This window comes from Stegodyphus dumicola, chromosome 3 (assembly GCF_044657685.1).
Source record: "Stegodyphus dumicola isolate Sdum_Otavi_A_Nest chromosome 3, ASM4465768v1".
Lineage (NCBI taxonomy): Eukaryota > Metazoa > Arthropoda > Arachnida > Araneae > Eresidae > Stegodyphus > Stegodyphus dumicola.
This window is the reverse complement of record NC_140770.1, coordinates 265,956,738-265,970,901: the sequence shown is the minus strand read 5'-3', so window position 1 is coordinate 265,970,901 and position 14,164 is coordinate 265,956,738. Positions and strand designations below refer to the sequence as shown.

The 14,164-nt window shown below is 34.1% G+C and overlaps 1 protein-coding gene across 4 annotated transcripts in view; it reads right to left on the bottom strand.

The window, feature by feature from the left end:
* Positions 1-831: 831 nt before the first annotated feature.
* The window catches only part of LOC118190969 (FMRFamide-activated amiloride-sensitive sodium channel-like), a 63,291-nt gene continuing 49,958 nt past the window's right edge, over positions 832-14,164 (bottom strand). For 3 of the 4 annotated variants that reach the window (XM_085814101.1, XM_085814102.1, XM_085814103.1), the window contains exons 9-13: positions 12,959-13,022; positions 10,826-10,877; positions 8,684-8,724; positions 3,752-3,827; positions 832-1,204 (exon numbers count right to left, since the gene is read on the bottom strand). In XM_085814101.1, coding sequence (XP_085670227.1) covers positions 1,043-1,204; positions 3,752-3,827; positions 8,684-8,724; positions 10,826-10,877; positions 12,959-13,022 — 395 coding nt within the window. In that variant the 3' untranslated portion in view covers positions 832-1,042. Of the gene's footprint in view, positions 1,205-3,751; positions 3,828-8,683; positions 8,725-10,208; positions 10,423-10,825; positions 10,878-12,958; positions 13,023-14,164 lie in introns of all 4 variants that reach the window. The other variant, XR_015040452.1, reaches the window with a different exon arrangement.

Below are 14,164 nucleotides of genomic sequence, written 5' to 3'. Positions count from 1 at the left end.
CTCTAGATGTGTTGAGAGGCAGACAAGTCCAGGGAATCATGTGTGCTACATTTCTGCATCAAGTCCATGAGGAATATTAGCATAACAACATAAGTAGTATGTGTGTGGTGTTGACGTATTGTAAAAGGCTCCCAAGACAGCTGTTAGCAATGGCTCTTCCACTGGCTTCACAACCAAAATAACATGAAGCTGAACTGCTTCCAGGAAGACTAAATTGGTACCTCCACCATACAGTATTCCGCTTTGCATTATTATTTCAAGAGAAGGATTGATATGATGTTCCCTGGTAAAGACTCGTAAATGTTTTCTATGTCAGGAAGCTGAAAAATATGCAATTGCAGAAAATACAAACTCGAACCTGGACCTCTCAAAAGACGAGCCAAGTGTGCTACCGTTACACCAAGAAGGCATTCAGAAAGCAGGAAGAAAGTACCTTATATGTTCCTCCTTTTAAAGGGCGACTGGGGATTAGTGGACCCAGTCGCTAAATGCTGGTGCTGTACCTTTTAGTTCGGGTGCCACTGTAGAGTCATTAAGTTTTCTGGAAGCTGAAAAATGTGCAATGCCCTTGCCAGGACCCGAACCTGTACCTCTCGAAATACGTGTCGAGTGTGCTACCATTACACCACGAAGGCATTCAAAAAGGATGAATAAAGTATCTTATAAGTTGTACAAATAATATTCCATGGGAAGTTATTTACACAGAATACTGCTAAAATAATATTTTTGAAAAAATTCAATCATTCCTCCACAAATATAGCATTATGTACTTGCAAAATATTTAAAGCTTACTGTGCAGTACTGAATCATTAGGAAAAAAAAATTCAGTGCTTCGAAAGGCAAGTCAAGATTTTAATAAAGACAGTTTTAAATCACTATTTTAATAAAGTAATCTCCAATATTACGAAGTACATTGCTCATTTCATACTGAAAGCTTGTTTTCTCAGTACATTGGATAAGAGTTGAGCAACAAGAAAGAATACAAAAACTTGCTCTTTTCTTAGCATTAAGAAACAATTTAAACAGGTAGAGATGCAATTCGTCAACCTAACTCAATTTTTAGGTCTTTTTTAATTGAGATTCGGTTATGGATCCAGTAGCAAATGACGAGAGTCACACTTTCCAGAAAATCGAAAACAGCAACCAGGGAAACTCCCAGCCACATACCAACATAACCACCCATAAAGCTGAAAACTTCAATGTCCTGTAAATAAGAATTAATATTCATTGTTGATTTATAAACGCACTTTAACATACATCATAAAGTTAAAGAAAAAGTCTTGTAATATATCAAAATTCGACAAGTCAGTAATTTCTAACAATAGATATGTACTTTCTGCCAAAAAAAAAATTAAGACAGATAAAATTTGTTTTAATTAAACGCATTTGTTCTGGAATTTAGTTGCATTTTTAGAAAGCATTTTAGTCAAAATTAATATTCATGCTTATCCTGAGTTTTTTCCATTATATTCTAACAGTGCAGGCAGTTAAGTGATATTGAATATTGTAGAAAGTGGCATATTTTTAGTTACAACTATGGTATGTTTACCTAGCTGTGACAAAACGTTCATTAATCGTTCAGTTCTATGCAGATGGCTTCACATCTTTCATTACCGCAAGTTACTTAGCACGAAAACGCAAAAACCACGCATTAATAACAGTTTGACTTATTTAGGTACTATCTTGAATATCAAATTGAATTTTTATGAACATTTTAGTTTTATCAGTAAATGAACAGATATGATTTTAAACAAATACAAAAAGAATTTTGGTTCAGACGCCCTTGCTTTGAAAAATTGGGGAGCTTTATAGAAATGTAATTATTCCCATTGCAATGTATGGCTTTAGTCTCTGGGAGGTTAGAGCGAGCGAATTATTAAGATTGTGATTGAAACTAAGTACTATACAGAGAGGCTGGATGCTGTCCATTACTAGACTATTTAGGATTACATCAACGGAGCTTGCCTATTCTGTTTGCTGGCTTTTCGTCCCTCTCATTGCTCTTTCAGTGCTTTAATGACAAATTTTTATTAAGACCTTGTCTCCTGGAAATGAAATTATATGGAGACTCTGTAGTAACAAGAGCCGCCTACGAGACATTAATTGTGGATTTGATTCATCCCATGCATAGAAGACTCTCACAGAAATCCATGAATTTGACATTTACACTAATGGCGCCGAGTTCGAAGAGTGCATAGGTTCGGCTTTTGTTGTCAATTTTTGGGGTGCAGAGATAAATAATACAGAGATTAAATTACAAATTCAGTATTTCAGGCTGAAGTACAGGCCATTCTTCATGCTTTGAGATGAATAGACAGAAATTTGAAAAGTGGACATACAATTTTCGTATACTCTGTTCTTCTGCGCTTTTCCTGTCTGGAGAACTATAATCAAGCCTTCCATGACATTAAGGATTTATACGTAAAATTAAAAGAGCACAATGATATTTTTTTTTCATGAGATAGCTCATATGCTTGCAAAAAAGAGGGCAAACCTCCATTCTATTAAGCTTCTGACATTGCTAACATATAGAAAGACTTTTAGAGATTTTGCCACTCGGGCTTGTGCTGGCAAGCCTTGGAGTGTTGCGGTTGCATCTTTTAGACTATTGACAGGGCATGATATGATAAGAGGGATGCAGCCCGACCCTCCTGGCATAATTTATGTCGGCCAATGGCCTTTTTGCGGGCTGCGCCAGAATTGACAGGGCATGACTATCTACAGAGTCATTTATTTCGCATTGGACTAGCTGATTCGCCTTTTGTGTTTTATGTATTAATGGACGGCGGAACATTTGGACGAGTGTGAAGTGACCGACATATTTTTCTTGTAGATTTCAGCGCTATTGGCAAGGAAGGAGTTTAATGGTCAAATAAACATTCTTTTTTCACGTGTCAAGGCATGCAGAGGTTGTAGGGTCGTTCTCTGTTTTTCCACATAACCTAAATTAGATCCTATATTGAACCTAGCGAATTCTCGCACAGGCGCTAATAAATACCAGCGCAGAAGAAGACACTATTTTGAATTAACTTTATTAATTCAAAATAGTTAACATAAAGGCATGATCTTTGTGCTTTACAACGGCACCGTCAAACTTGCGGTGAAACTAAAAATGTAGAATATAATTCAAGTCAAAATCTAAAATAAATAGTGTTGGATAGCACGTAAGTTAGCCTAACAGGTTGACTCACAAAAACCTAACAGGCGTGATGATAAATCCAAAATGGCCAAGAGGCTGACTAGCGAAACAACAACGAAACGTGCACTGGCTAGCGAAAACGCGCTCCGAGATTCATCCGTTTAAATATGCACTTCACTTAACTTTAAATTTACATCCTGGCGAGAGAATGTGAGGGGAAGTTGAGAAGTTCAGTAAAGGTATCAAAATTAAAATAAGTTTGTGATGCAAAATAAGGGAAATCCTACAAGGTCTCCAGAGCAATGAAAGGGCGGATTCTTTAGCCAAGGATTTAAATACGTTCACTATTTATTGACGAAAATGAATAGTATTCGGATCTGATAGACGTCAAACAATATTCTAATCTTAGCATTAGTTGTTGAAGTCATACATTATACATGTTTTAATAATTTGAATAAAAATTAGAACAAATGTGCTGATTCCAAGTAATAATAATTACATATTCATTAATATAGTAAAATTATACTTGCAAAGCATAGTGAGGTTCTTGCCCTTCTTCAACAGTAATCTTAATTAATTAGTTAAAAAAATCAGCATCCATCTGGTACTTACTTCATACTGCGGACGATGAGAATAAATGATTATCTCAGGACGTTTTAAGAATATCAAGACGATGGCGAGGTGATCTCTGCAAAAGAATGAAAAGATAGTTATATAGAGATATATGTAATTCATAGAATTTTACATGAATAAAATGCTACTAAAAAATTAAAAATAAATTTTAAGAAGGAAACTGCAAAGCAATTTGGAAGCACCAGGAGGGCAGAATAATTTTTGGAGTCAGTGAGCAAAGTAATATATGTCTTTAACAAAGGGAGGCCCGAGTATTGTCTTTTAAAATGCACTGAGTGTCTGTTTTAAAGCCAGAGTCGTAGCTAGGTTTTTAGCGCCCAGGGGATGACTGAAGATTTCACGCTCCCTCCTGTTTGCCAAGAATGGAAAACATTTCATTCTAAAATATCCTAACATAAATTTAACGCCCTCTGCTGCCTCCGAGCGCAGCATCCAGAGGCAGCATTCAGATGCGCAGCATCCATCCTTGCCCTTCCCTAGCTACACCACTGTTTAAAGCTAAATTAAAACTGAGTTTTGCTATCAATTTAAGTTTAAATTCGCCTTCAGCTTACTCTTTAAAGAGCATTTTGACATTATTGTCAGTCATAATGATGTTTCCGAAAATATTTTATCAAACACTGTTAAACTTTATCGTGACTTTCCTTGTCAATATCTTATTGATAATTGGCAGACTTTCGAAATATACTTTTTTTCATCTGTTATAGGTTATGTGAATATGGCAAAGTACACGACAGCTATCCACAAAGGGAAGGGATGCCTTCGTGGAGAACTTTCTAAGGCACGCAGGTTTGTATTCACGTTACAAATGAGGAAAATCGCAGAACCCATCAATGCAGCCAGCTTGCTTTTTTTTTTTTTTCTTTTTTTTTTTTCGTGTAACTTGGTTGTGAGAGTCTTTTTCCTTAAACATGCACTAGGAGCAAAAATAATGATCTTTATTGTTTGAGGAATTATTGTAACGGATATAGTTAATTACTAAATTAAGTAAACTGTAAATACATATTTATATGAACAGAAGGATGGATCGTAAGGACTAAAATAAATGCAAAAATAGTTAAAATTTAAATGGTTAAGATAGAAGGATAGTACTAGGATAATAATGTAACACTAAGAACTGAAAAACAGTGGATTTCACACTAGCCATTTTGTGATTTAAACTAAAATTAATATTAATATTTAATTTTTTTTTCATTTGTATTAATTTTGCAGGTGATTGTCTAAATATAATATTCTCTCATAATTAAAGAATGCACTTACTTAGGAGAGACTTTTGATAACAATATAACATGGAAATTACTTATATAGAAAACAATGGGGAAAGCTATAATTGTCTGTGATCAAAACGCTTGGCAGAGTATAATTGGTCTACCAATCATTATTTTTGCTATGATGGTAGCTTTCTTTCATAACGAGCTTAATAAACTTAAATGTATGCAAAATCAAGCATTAAATTTGGTTACTGGGGGCCACTAAGAGCAAAGCGTTTAACACGTGAAGTTTTCTTTATTAGCAGAAAAAAAATCTGATGTGTACACCACATGACTTCCTCATATGGAATATTAAATTAACGCATTTTTTTCTGCATTTCATTAAAAAGTATTTCCTCGAATTTCATTACATATATACTTCTCATTCAATTAATTCAGTTCTCACTTCGTAAGAAGGCAAAAATACATAAAATTTCTAAATAACTTCATTAAAAATTGAAAGACATAGAAAAACATAAAACACCAAATACTGTTAAAACAATTTTTGCAATTAAAATTATACAGTTTGTACGCAAAAACAAGCAATTCGGACAGCAGGAAAGAAGGCACAATTTTCGATGCAGAAAACTGAAAGTTTTCTTTTGGGCCAACTCGGTAAAAAGGCACTGAAGATGCAGAAAGATTTAATTCACTATTCTGCTAAGTTTGAAAGGTGAACAAATGTGGCTGCCATAATGTGTAACGTGCATACAATTGAGTTCTCCTTAGAACGAATTCCACAATGGTATACCTTCCCTTAAACAAATAGCCCTCGTGTGCTTTGCCATAATTAAATAAACCAACAAACCCTTTATTAAGAGTTCAGCTTAATGTATCAATAATTTTTGTTTACAGGCCTTTATTTAAGTTTTCCTTTTTTTGCATTATTAAATTTCACGAAGATATACGTAAAAATTTTGAACTGATTTACTTATAAGATGTTTTATATAAATCTGATGCATTTATGTAAATATAAAGCAGTAATAAAGAGCTTCAATTACATAAAACAGTAACTAATAATAATTTTTCTGCCTCTCTTAAAATATCAAATTTAATTGATTTAGAAAAAGTATATGAATGCGCAAGTGCTCAATGTAGCGCCCTTTCTAGCTCTTTAAACGCGATATTTTAAAATGTTGCTCCTCGAACGGCGAGCTTAAAATCATGATTTAAGTTTTTTAATGTATTGCTAAAACCTCGCAGTTTCTTTAACCTCCTAGCCGTTATAGCTTCTAATTTAACCTTCTATCTTGACCTCCTAACTAATCCTCCTAGCCGTTCACCTGAGGCAACTGCCTCCCTTACGTCACACTTGTCCCGGCTCTGTCGATGGAGTCCAGTTAAATATAACGCCACATAATTGAATTTTTTTTAATGTATTTGTAAAACCTCGCGGCTAATTTAACTTCCCGGCCTTTCTAGCCGCTAATTTAACTTCCTAGCCATTTACCTGACGCAAGTGCATCACTTGCCTCACACTTGTCCCGGCTCTATCAGTGGAGTCCAGTTATTATAACACCACATAATTGAAGTTTTTTTAATGTATTTCTAAAACCTCGCAGCTAATTTAACCTCCTGGCCGTTCTAACCACTAATTTAACCTTCTAGCCGTTTACTTGCCTCACACTTGTCCCGACTTTGTCAGTGGAGTCCAGTTACTACTATATAAAACCATCAAAAAAAGTTCTTTAACGTTCGTCTAATTAGAGATCTCAAAATAACCTTGGAGGCGAAGGAACAGTTGCTTTCATTAAAGCCCTGGTTCCCAAACCTTTTGAAGACTATAACCCTTGGCCCCTAAACATCTCATGTACCAAAAGAAAAAAAATTACCCAGAGAGGTATCAAAAGGCATTCATAATTAAGCAACAACACCCTAGAGTAGTTTTTAATCTGTTATATAATCATTTATACTAAAATATCTCAAACCTGCTTTATTATCATGTTTTTAGCCTTAGTATTACTCTTCATTTGACATCGATGTAATCAGTCAATAAAATAAAATAATAAATATAATTATTTTTAGGATATGTCTCTTTTTTAGTAATTACTTGAAAAATAAAGAGTAAAAAATTACACCTGAACACTCATCTTGAATATTGAGGAAAAGTATAAATAGCATGATAAAAACACGACCAGCAATCTGAGAAAATATTGGTGTGAAATCACTTTTCAGATTATTTTAACTTTAAAGAATTAAAAGGGAAAAAAGTCCTCGCTTAAGGGTTGCTCACTTAACTTCGAAAGTTGTTTGCGTACTGCTAGAGGTATGCATATTACAATCTAAAAATCACTGCCTTAGAGTCTTCCTTGATCATGATTATTTGATCAACCATTTCTATAGAACCGACACCCCCCCCCGCGTTCTGGCTAAGACCTGTCCTTAGATAGACTCGGCTCCTGAGGTACATAATTAGACTTCACAGTCACTAAAACCATCGATTCTTCTGAAATATGTTCAAGCTCGGCAGGGATGGTACACAGTTAGATTTTGAAAGGTTGTCCTCGGGGTTTGCTCCCGTTGATCAACACTGGAAGACAGTCTTTGACCTGTACTTCGTTTTCTTTGTAGGTGACCAGTTGAAGTCTGGTCGCCACTGACTTGTGATTCAATACTTTAGTTGCGTGCATAAATTTCTCTCGAGGTTGACGGCCTAGTGGCGCTCCCTTGGATAGTCTCTGAAGGAAGCGAAATAACTTTGTTAAGGGCTTGAAATAGGACCAGGTCTAAGAGTCTTCCTCTCTGGTGTACTCTAGAACTGACACCATCATTGAAAACAGAAATGGCGTTTGATTGCAGCCATTTTGCGCGCTTTGAATATCCTTCGAAAATATGAATAAGACTCATCCCAATGCTGTGCTACATTGTCAATGATCTTTATATAGGACAGATTTAGTTAAAAACGTTGCTAATTGTGTACAGTATTCATTGTTATTTCATTACTTGTTACAGTTCACTTGAATTTTCTGTCTTTTTGTGTAATGCCTTGTGGCTGCCATTAGAAATAAATAAATAAATAATCCTTTAAAATCTAATCCCTTTAACTCTTTCGCATCGAAGTCGCCTTAAACGCCCGAGCATTCAGACATCGGCTGGACGTCCGAAACGCCTGAATAATTTCCTACCTAGTGCTTCCCCCATCACGTTACTGAATTACTCATTGCTTTCAGGTGTTGTTAAATGACATGCAAATCATTCTTTTGAAGCTACTAAAAGTAATTCTATTATTTTAATGCTCCTTCTCTTTCCTTTGTTTAATGTCAGTGTTTAGCTTTTGATGTCCGAAGTTGCAATCCCGTCCCAAGGGCGAACTTCACAGGATGAAAGTGTCTAAGAAAGAAGTTCTCGCTTTAATTAAGTAGGTTATTGTTAGCGCTGTAGTATTCAATTTGTCATGGGGGAAGGAAAAGTATTCAAGGAGAAATTCTTAGACACGGGCGTTTTAGATGTTTGGGGAAAGAAGATTTTGCCCTCTCTCGATGCGAAAGAGTTAAAAGCCTCCAATACTTAATATTGACTAAACACTATATTTTGAATTAAAATATATTTGAGGTCATTTTACTTAATTTATAATACACATTATTAGCATTTGGAATCATTTTAAAAGAGTAAATAAAATACAGAAGAAACGTCGACAGTAAGAATTTTGAAAAATACGTACGTATTTGTTTCTACTGCATATAATTCTTCTATTGTTTGTGCCTAAAAATACAATAAAAATATTAAGCTGTTAAATTGGAAAGCGTTCCTAAGAAATATACGGATGGTACATTTATACGTATTCAGCAATTTATATTTCTTTTGATTCAAAGACACCAAAACTTACTAATATACATTTCATTCATCTTTAAATAAAAGATTTTTAACTAAAAATTATTCACCAATAAGCTTTCGTACAAAGTAAGCATTATTTTTTAATTTTTTTTTTTAATTAGCTATAATTCAAATATATACTCTACCTAACAATGAATATGCAACGCGGGTATCTTGTAAAATTATGCAAACCCTGAGGAACATTAAGTTCTCTGATGTATGTAAATGATCTAACTTTCAATTTGGTAGCATGATAGTAAGCACAATAAAAGGAAAGAGAGACTCAGATGACCATTCATTTTTAATTTACCCTCTCCCCACGTATCCACTTTTTAACTGTTCTGCCTTTCAGAACAAACGATAAGTCGAAGAGATGCCTGGAAGATCTCCTTCTCATTTCTCGTATACATTTTTAAAACTGATGATACAGCAGGAGGTTTCTTTTTAGCCTTACGTACTACTGATTGGTCATAATGTCGTATCATGGCTGAAGCACGTAAACATTTGTCGATGAGGGAATTCGGAGACATTTGATTTAAGAAGGAAAGCGAATTGTTGCAAGGGTGCATCTAGACGAAATGGTGCTTGGACTGATGCATTAGAAATTTTGCAGTGGAGGTCTTAAAATCATTACTGTTTGTATTCCGAAGAATGTGTAAAAAGTTTTGAATGCTCCATTATCAGCATGAACAATTTCCGAAGATCAGCAAAAAATTTCTTGCAGTCGAGCTGTCCTTTTCGAAATTTGCCTTTTTGACACCAGCCACCAAAGAGAAAGATTGCAGTGGCGTCGACAACAGAGTCTCGTTGATGCAATGAATGGTGTCAGGGTAATGGTATTAAGTGGAGAATCTCGTTTCTGCCTTATTAATGAGTGAGTGTCTTGAGGCCACATGGAGATCGAATCCTGCTGAGATTGTTAAATGCCATACTTCTTGTCAACATGACTTCACACTTTAAGTTACCATTAGCATTAATAGCATTAATAGTCGACTAGGGGTCGAAGAGAAAGGCCGTTACCCTTATAAAGATTGGTTAAGGTTATTTGATTATGGCAAAGCACTCGGCCTTGATTATGGCTCAAATTTTAAAGGGTCATGGCCATTTAGCTGCATATTTTAAAAAATTTAAACCTCAAAATTCCGACTTTTGCGGCACTGCAATGAAATTGGAGATGCTAAACACATCGTGAAGACCTGCACACTTTTAAAAGATATAAGGAAAGATTTTATCATAAATGAAGCTTTTAATGTGAAATGTATTTTATGAAATTTTAACAAGGCGAGAAATCTATCAAGAAAGATTATGAATTATATCAATAATAATAGAGTCACTGTTTGAATTCTACTTTATTATGTGTGATGTGTTAGTACCTATAACTGGAACAGCCTAATTAAGCTATGGAGCCACTTGTGGTCAGGCGGGTGGGTTACTTCCTACAAACAAACAACAAACATGCTCTGATAAGATGTCCAAATACTTTCTTGGCCACTAGGGTCGCTAAATTTCTCTCCAGTTGAGTAGTTGTAGGAGAACGTAGTTAACTGTCGTTTGACTGCTTTAAATCAACCTCAAACGGAGGCAAACCTGTAAACAACAAGGGAATCTTTGTGGTTATATTTCATAGCAAACCTGTAAACAACAAGAAAGAATATACTGTTATATTATATCATGAAGAGGTGCTGTTTTTATCTCCCAAACAGTTCTATTTCTTATTAATCATCTCTTAAACACTCTGGCGCATTTGGGTTTCTGGCGTTTTGGGTCGTTACATCGCGCAATTAGATGCACTCAAGGGTTGGGGAGACAATCGTGTATAGGCTTCGAGCCTGGATCGGAACCCCTCCCTGGCTTTCCAACTCTTTGTGGTGTTGCATTTTCTTTGTTATGCTAGGCAGTGTATTTCAAAAGTATATATATTCTTAATTATCAAAGAAAAAAACAAAGGGATCACTTCCCAATATTTTTTTTTTTTTTGTAATATACTTACAGCATTATTTTCTAGTTTTCTTTCTTGAACATCATATTCATAATCGGTGAATCTGTGCAAAACAGAATGAATATGAAAAATAAGAATTAATCTCATATCTCAATTTTTGTATATATAAAAATATGATAAACCACTCGTTAAGTACCAGAGGAGAAAGTGTACAGGGTTGTTGGGTACAAGTTAGAGAATGTGTGAAAGTTTGTGATTCAATATCAGCATTCTTTGAAGTGCACATAATACAAAAATTGATCCTCATTCGATAGCTAAATGTATCCATAATTAATTATTCGTTTAGTTTGATGGTAATTGAATGCGATTACAGCACATGATTTGATCCAAGCTGCTTTGGAGAAAAGATATGAATATTTGTGACTTCAGGGGTGAAAAAATGTCTAAAATCCATTCTTTATTGTGGCAAAGAAAAATCTATGAGAAATTCTCAGAATCCATTATATCTAGATGTTCTAAATAAAAACTGAGTTACTAAAACCGTGTTATAATCTCATGCTAACACTCTATTAAGATAGATGTATGACATCCAAGCTTCTTCAAATCGATAAAAAAAACAAAGATACTGGGCGTCGAGCCCCTGATAGAATGCTCTGCCTAGTAGTTAAGATTATTTTAACCCGGCTATATTATTCCCAGAGAAATTTAGAAAAGTTGAAGTACGTGGTGAAATCTCCACATTCTGATCCGTTGAAGAAGCATACCGATAGGTAGTCATTGAATCAATCAGCAGTCTGGATCTTTTTCTCCAACGCGAACTAAAGTTTTTGATTTTAGAGCATATTTAAGTAAAACTGTTAGTTGCATGAATTCTTTAGAGTTTGAGCAAAAAAAAAAATTTAATCCTCTTCTTTTTATTGAAATGTTTGAATAATTTAGATTATAAAGACTCTTTGTATACCAACATCAAAGCCAAGATCAGGATCAGAAGAAATGGCGAAGGGATGATATAGCATATAATATCAGAACGTAATCACGGATATTTATACACATCTCTTATAGAGATGATATATATAAACTATGAATGTATAGCTATTTTAGCTTAGTGGAATAAATTTTTGGGCTTCTAAGACATTTGATAACGCATAGTAATGATCGGATATAATGCGAGAGGGAAAGAGAAAGACAGAAACTGCAGAAATAGACCAATCGTTCTTTTAAATTAGTTTTCCAGTTTTTCTTCATAACATTTCCTTATAGTTTATTTAATGATTTATTTTTTATCTTTTAAAGAGTGAGGCCCACATATTAGTTACTTTGTGTTATAAAGAGTGCCGATACCAAAGTTATATTTTAACAGTAATATATTTCTAAAGTATTTAAAAAAATAAAAGTTACATTACACTGTGGTACGTAGTTGCTACGAAATATAAGAATGCTCCTTGATCAAAGCCAGATTCAGGTTGTTGATGAGCTATGGATTGCATTACATAATTGAATATAAGCTTGCACAGACATTGAAGGTGCACAGCACCACTGTGATCGATTCCATCGTAATAGAGGGCAGAATATATTCTCTACGTTAATGTGAAAGACATGCGGGCTTGGATGAAGAACGAACTACTTAAATATCAACCGAAAGAAGCACTCACGTGAGCAAAATTATTTTGCCGTTTTCGGAGATATTTATGTGGTAGTACTTGGTGAATTGATCCCATTGGGCAGAACCATCATCCCTAAATGATACTGTTATGAAGCGAAGCACATCTCTGAAAAATTCATTTAGATCTGCTCTTCGACTTCTGCAAGACAATGCATATTGGCATACAGCTTAAGACAATACCCCCTCCCAGAAATTACAAGAATTAGCCTGAGAAATTTTACCAACGGACCTCGCCATTAACAGTCTGTTGCATTTTTTTTTTTTTTTTTATCTATAAGATGATCGTTCTAAAAGATGAAGAAAGACGAATTCTTCATCAAGAAAGACGATAAGGGAACTGATAGACTTAATTTCTAGGCCAGGCCACTTCTGCCGAATCTTGACACAATTTATTTTCCGCAAAGATCAACTTTCAGTCTACTGTAAAATAAAATTGATGGTATGTTCCTGAGATGGTAAATTTTTTCCCAGTGAACATAAAAAAAGAAAAACTATTTTGTTCTTTATTTGCAGTTACTTACTGGCAGGGTTGTTGGCAGACAGTATAACATTGCGAGACGTTGAAATCAAAGCAGTCCATTTCACCTAGATATAAAAGAAGAGGATAAAAGAAATATGTTAATTCTCTCAAAAGATATATAAAATGTAATAAAATCAAAACTTTATTTTCTTAAAAAAAATCAGGCAAATTTTTTTATATAATTAAAATTATATATAATTAAAACATAATATAAAAAATTACAATGAAATAAGCAATAAATCTCATATTTTCAAGAAAAAACAGTCAGCAGTCCAGTATCCAAAGCAATGAATGAAAAATTGTTGCTCAAACCACATTTCTCTCTTAGCTTACACGCAGCACGAACGAAAGACACACACAGACACTTTCTTTTATTATATGTAGAGAGTTTGTTAATAAGCTTAAAGGCGAATGAAATTGTAACACTAATACGACTTTTTCTAATTCTTTTAATAACACATTTTGAAATCTCAGTTACTATCAGTTTTTTAGATAAATTTTTGATTTTTGGTTTTTCTTCAAGATTTGCTCTTAATAGTTAAATCATCCTACTTATCATTTTCCACGATTTAACATCATGATTCTCGATAATATTATTATTTCCGTACATAGCTAGTAAGAAGTTTTATTTAACATTTTCAAAACTTTAAATTTTCTTTTCCAAATATGTAAAATAAATTGTTTCTAAATACAAACCAATTCTATATTACATATTACCCATATTTTGCAATTTGATCCAGTTATTCTCTGGCATTTTCAAATTACATTGAAACTAGACATATTCACTTATTTGTCTGCAGAATGTGAAAAACGTTCTGAATTTCGTGAGTTAGTTGATATGCAAATCTATAACCTGTGCGTTTGTATTCTATCTGAATATCTCACCCAAAAATTTGAAAATGAAAGGGAGATGTTCATTTCTAAACGGAAACAATTCTGTTGAAATCTAGGTCAGTATTCATATGCATTAAATTTCAGGTCAATACGCACGTGTTATGTATGTGAATATTGACTATTGACATGAATTATGCTTTCTAAGTTTATTATATATATTATTCTGCATGGGGATGCGGAACAGTAAAAATTCTGTATGTAAATGTAGATCATTCACATGTATATTCATTTCAGATCAATATTCACATGTATTAGAACATCCAATGGTTTATGTTTTCCTATTACTTACTTTTTCACGATTTTACACTTATCC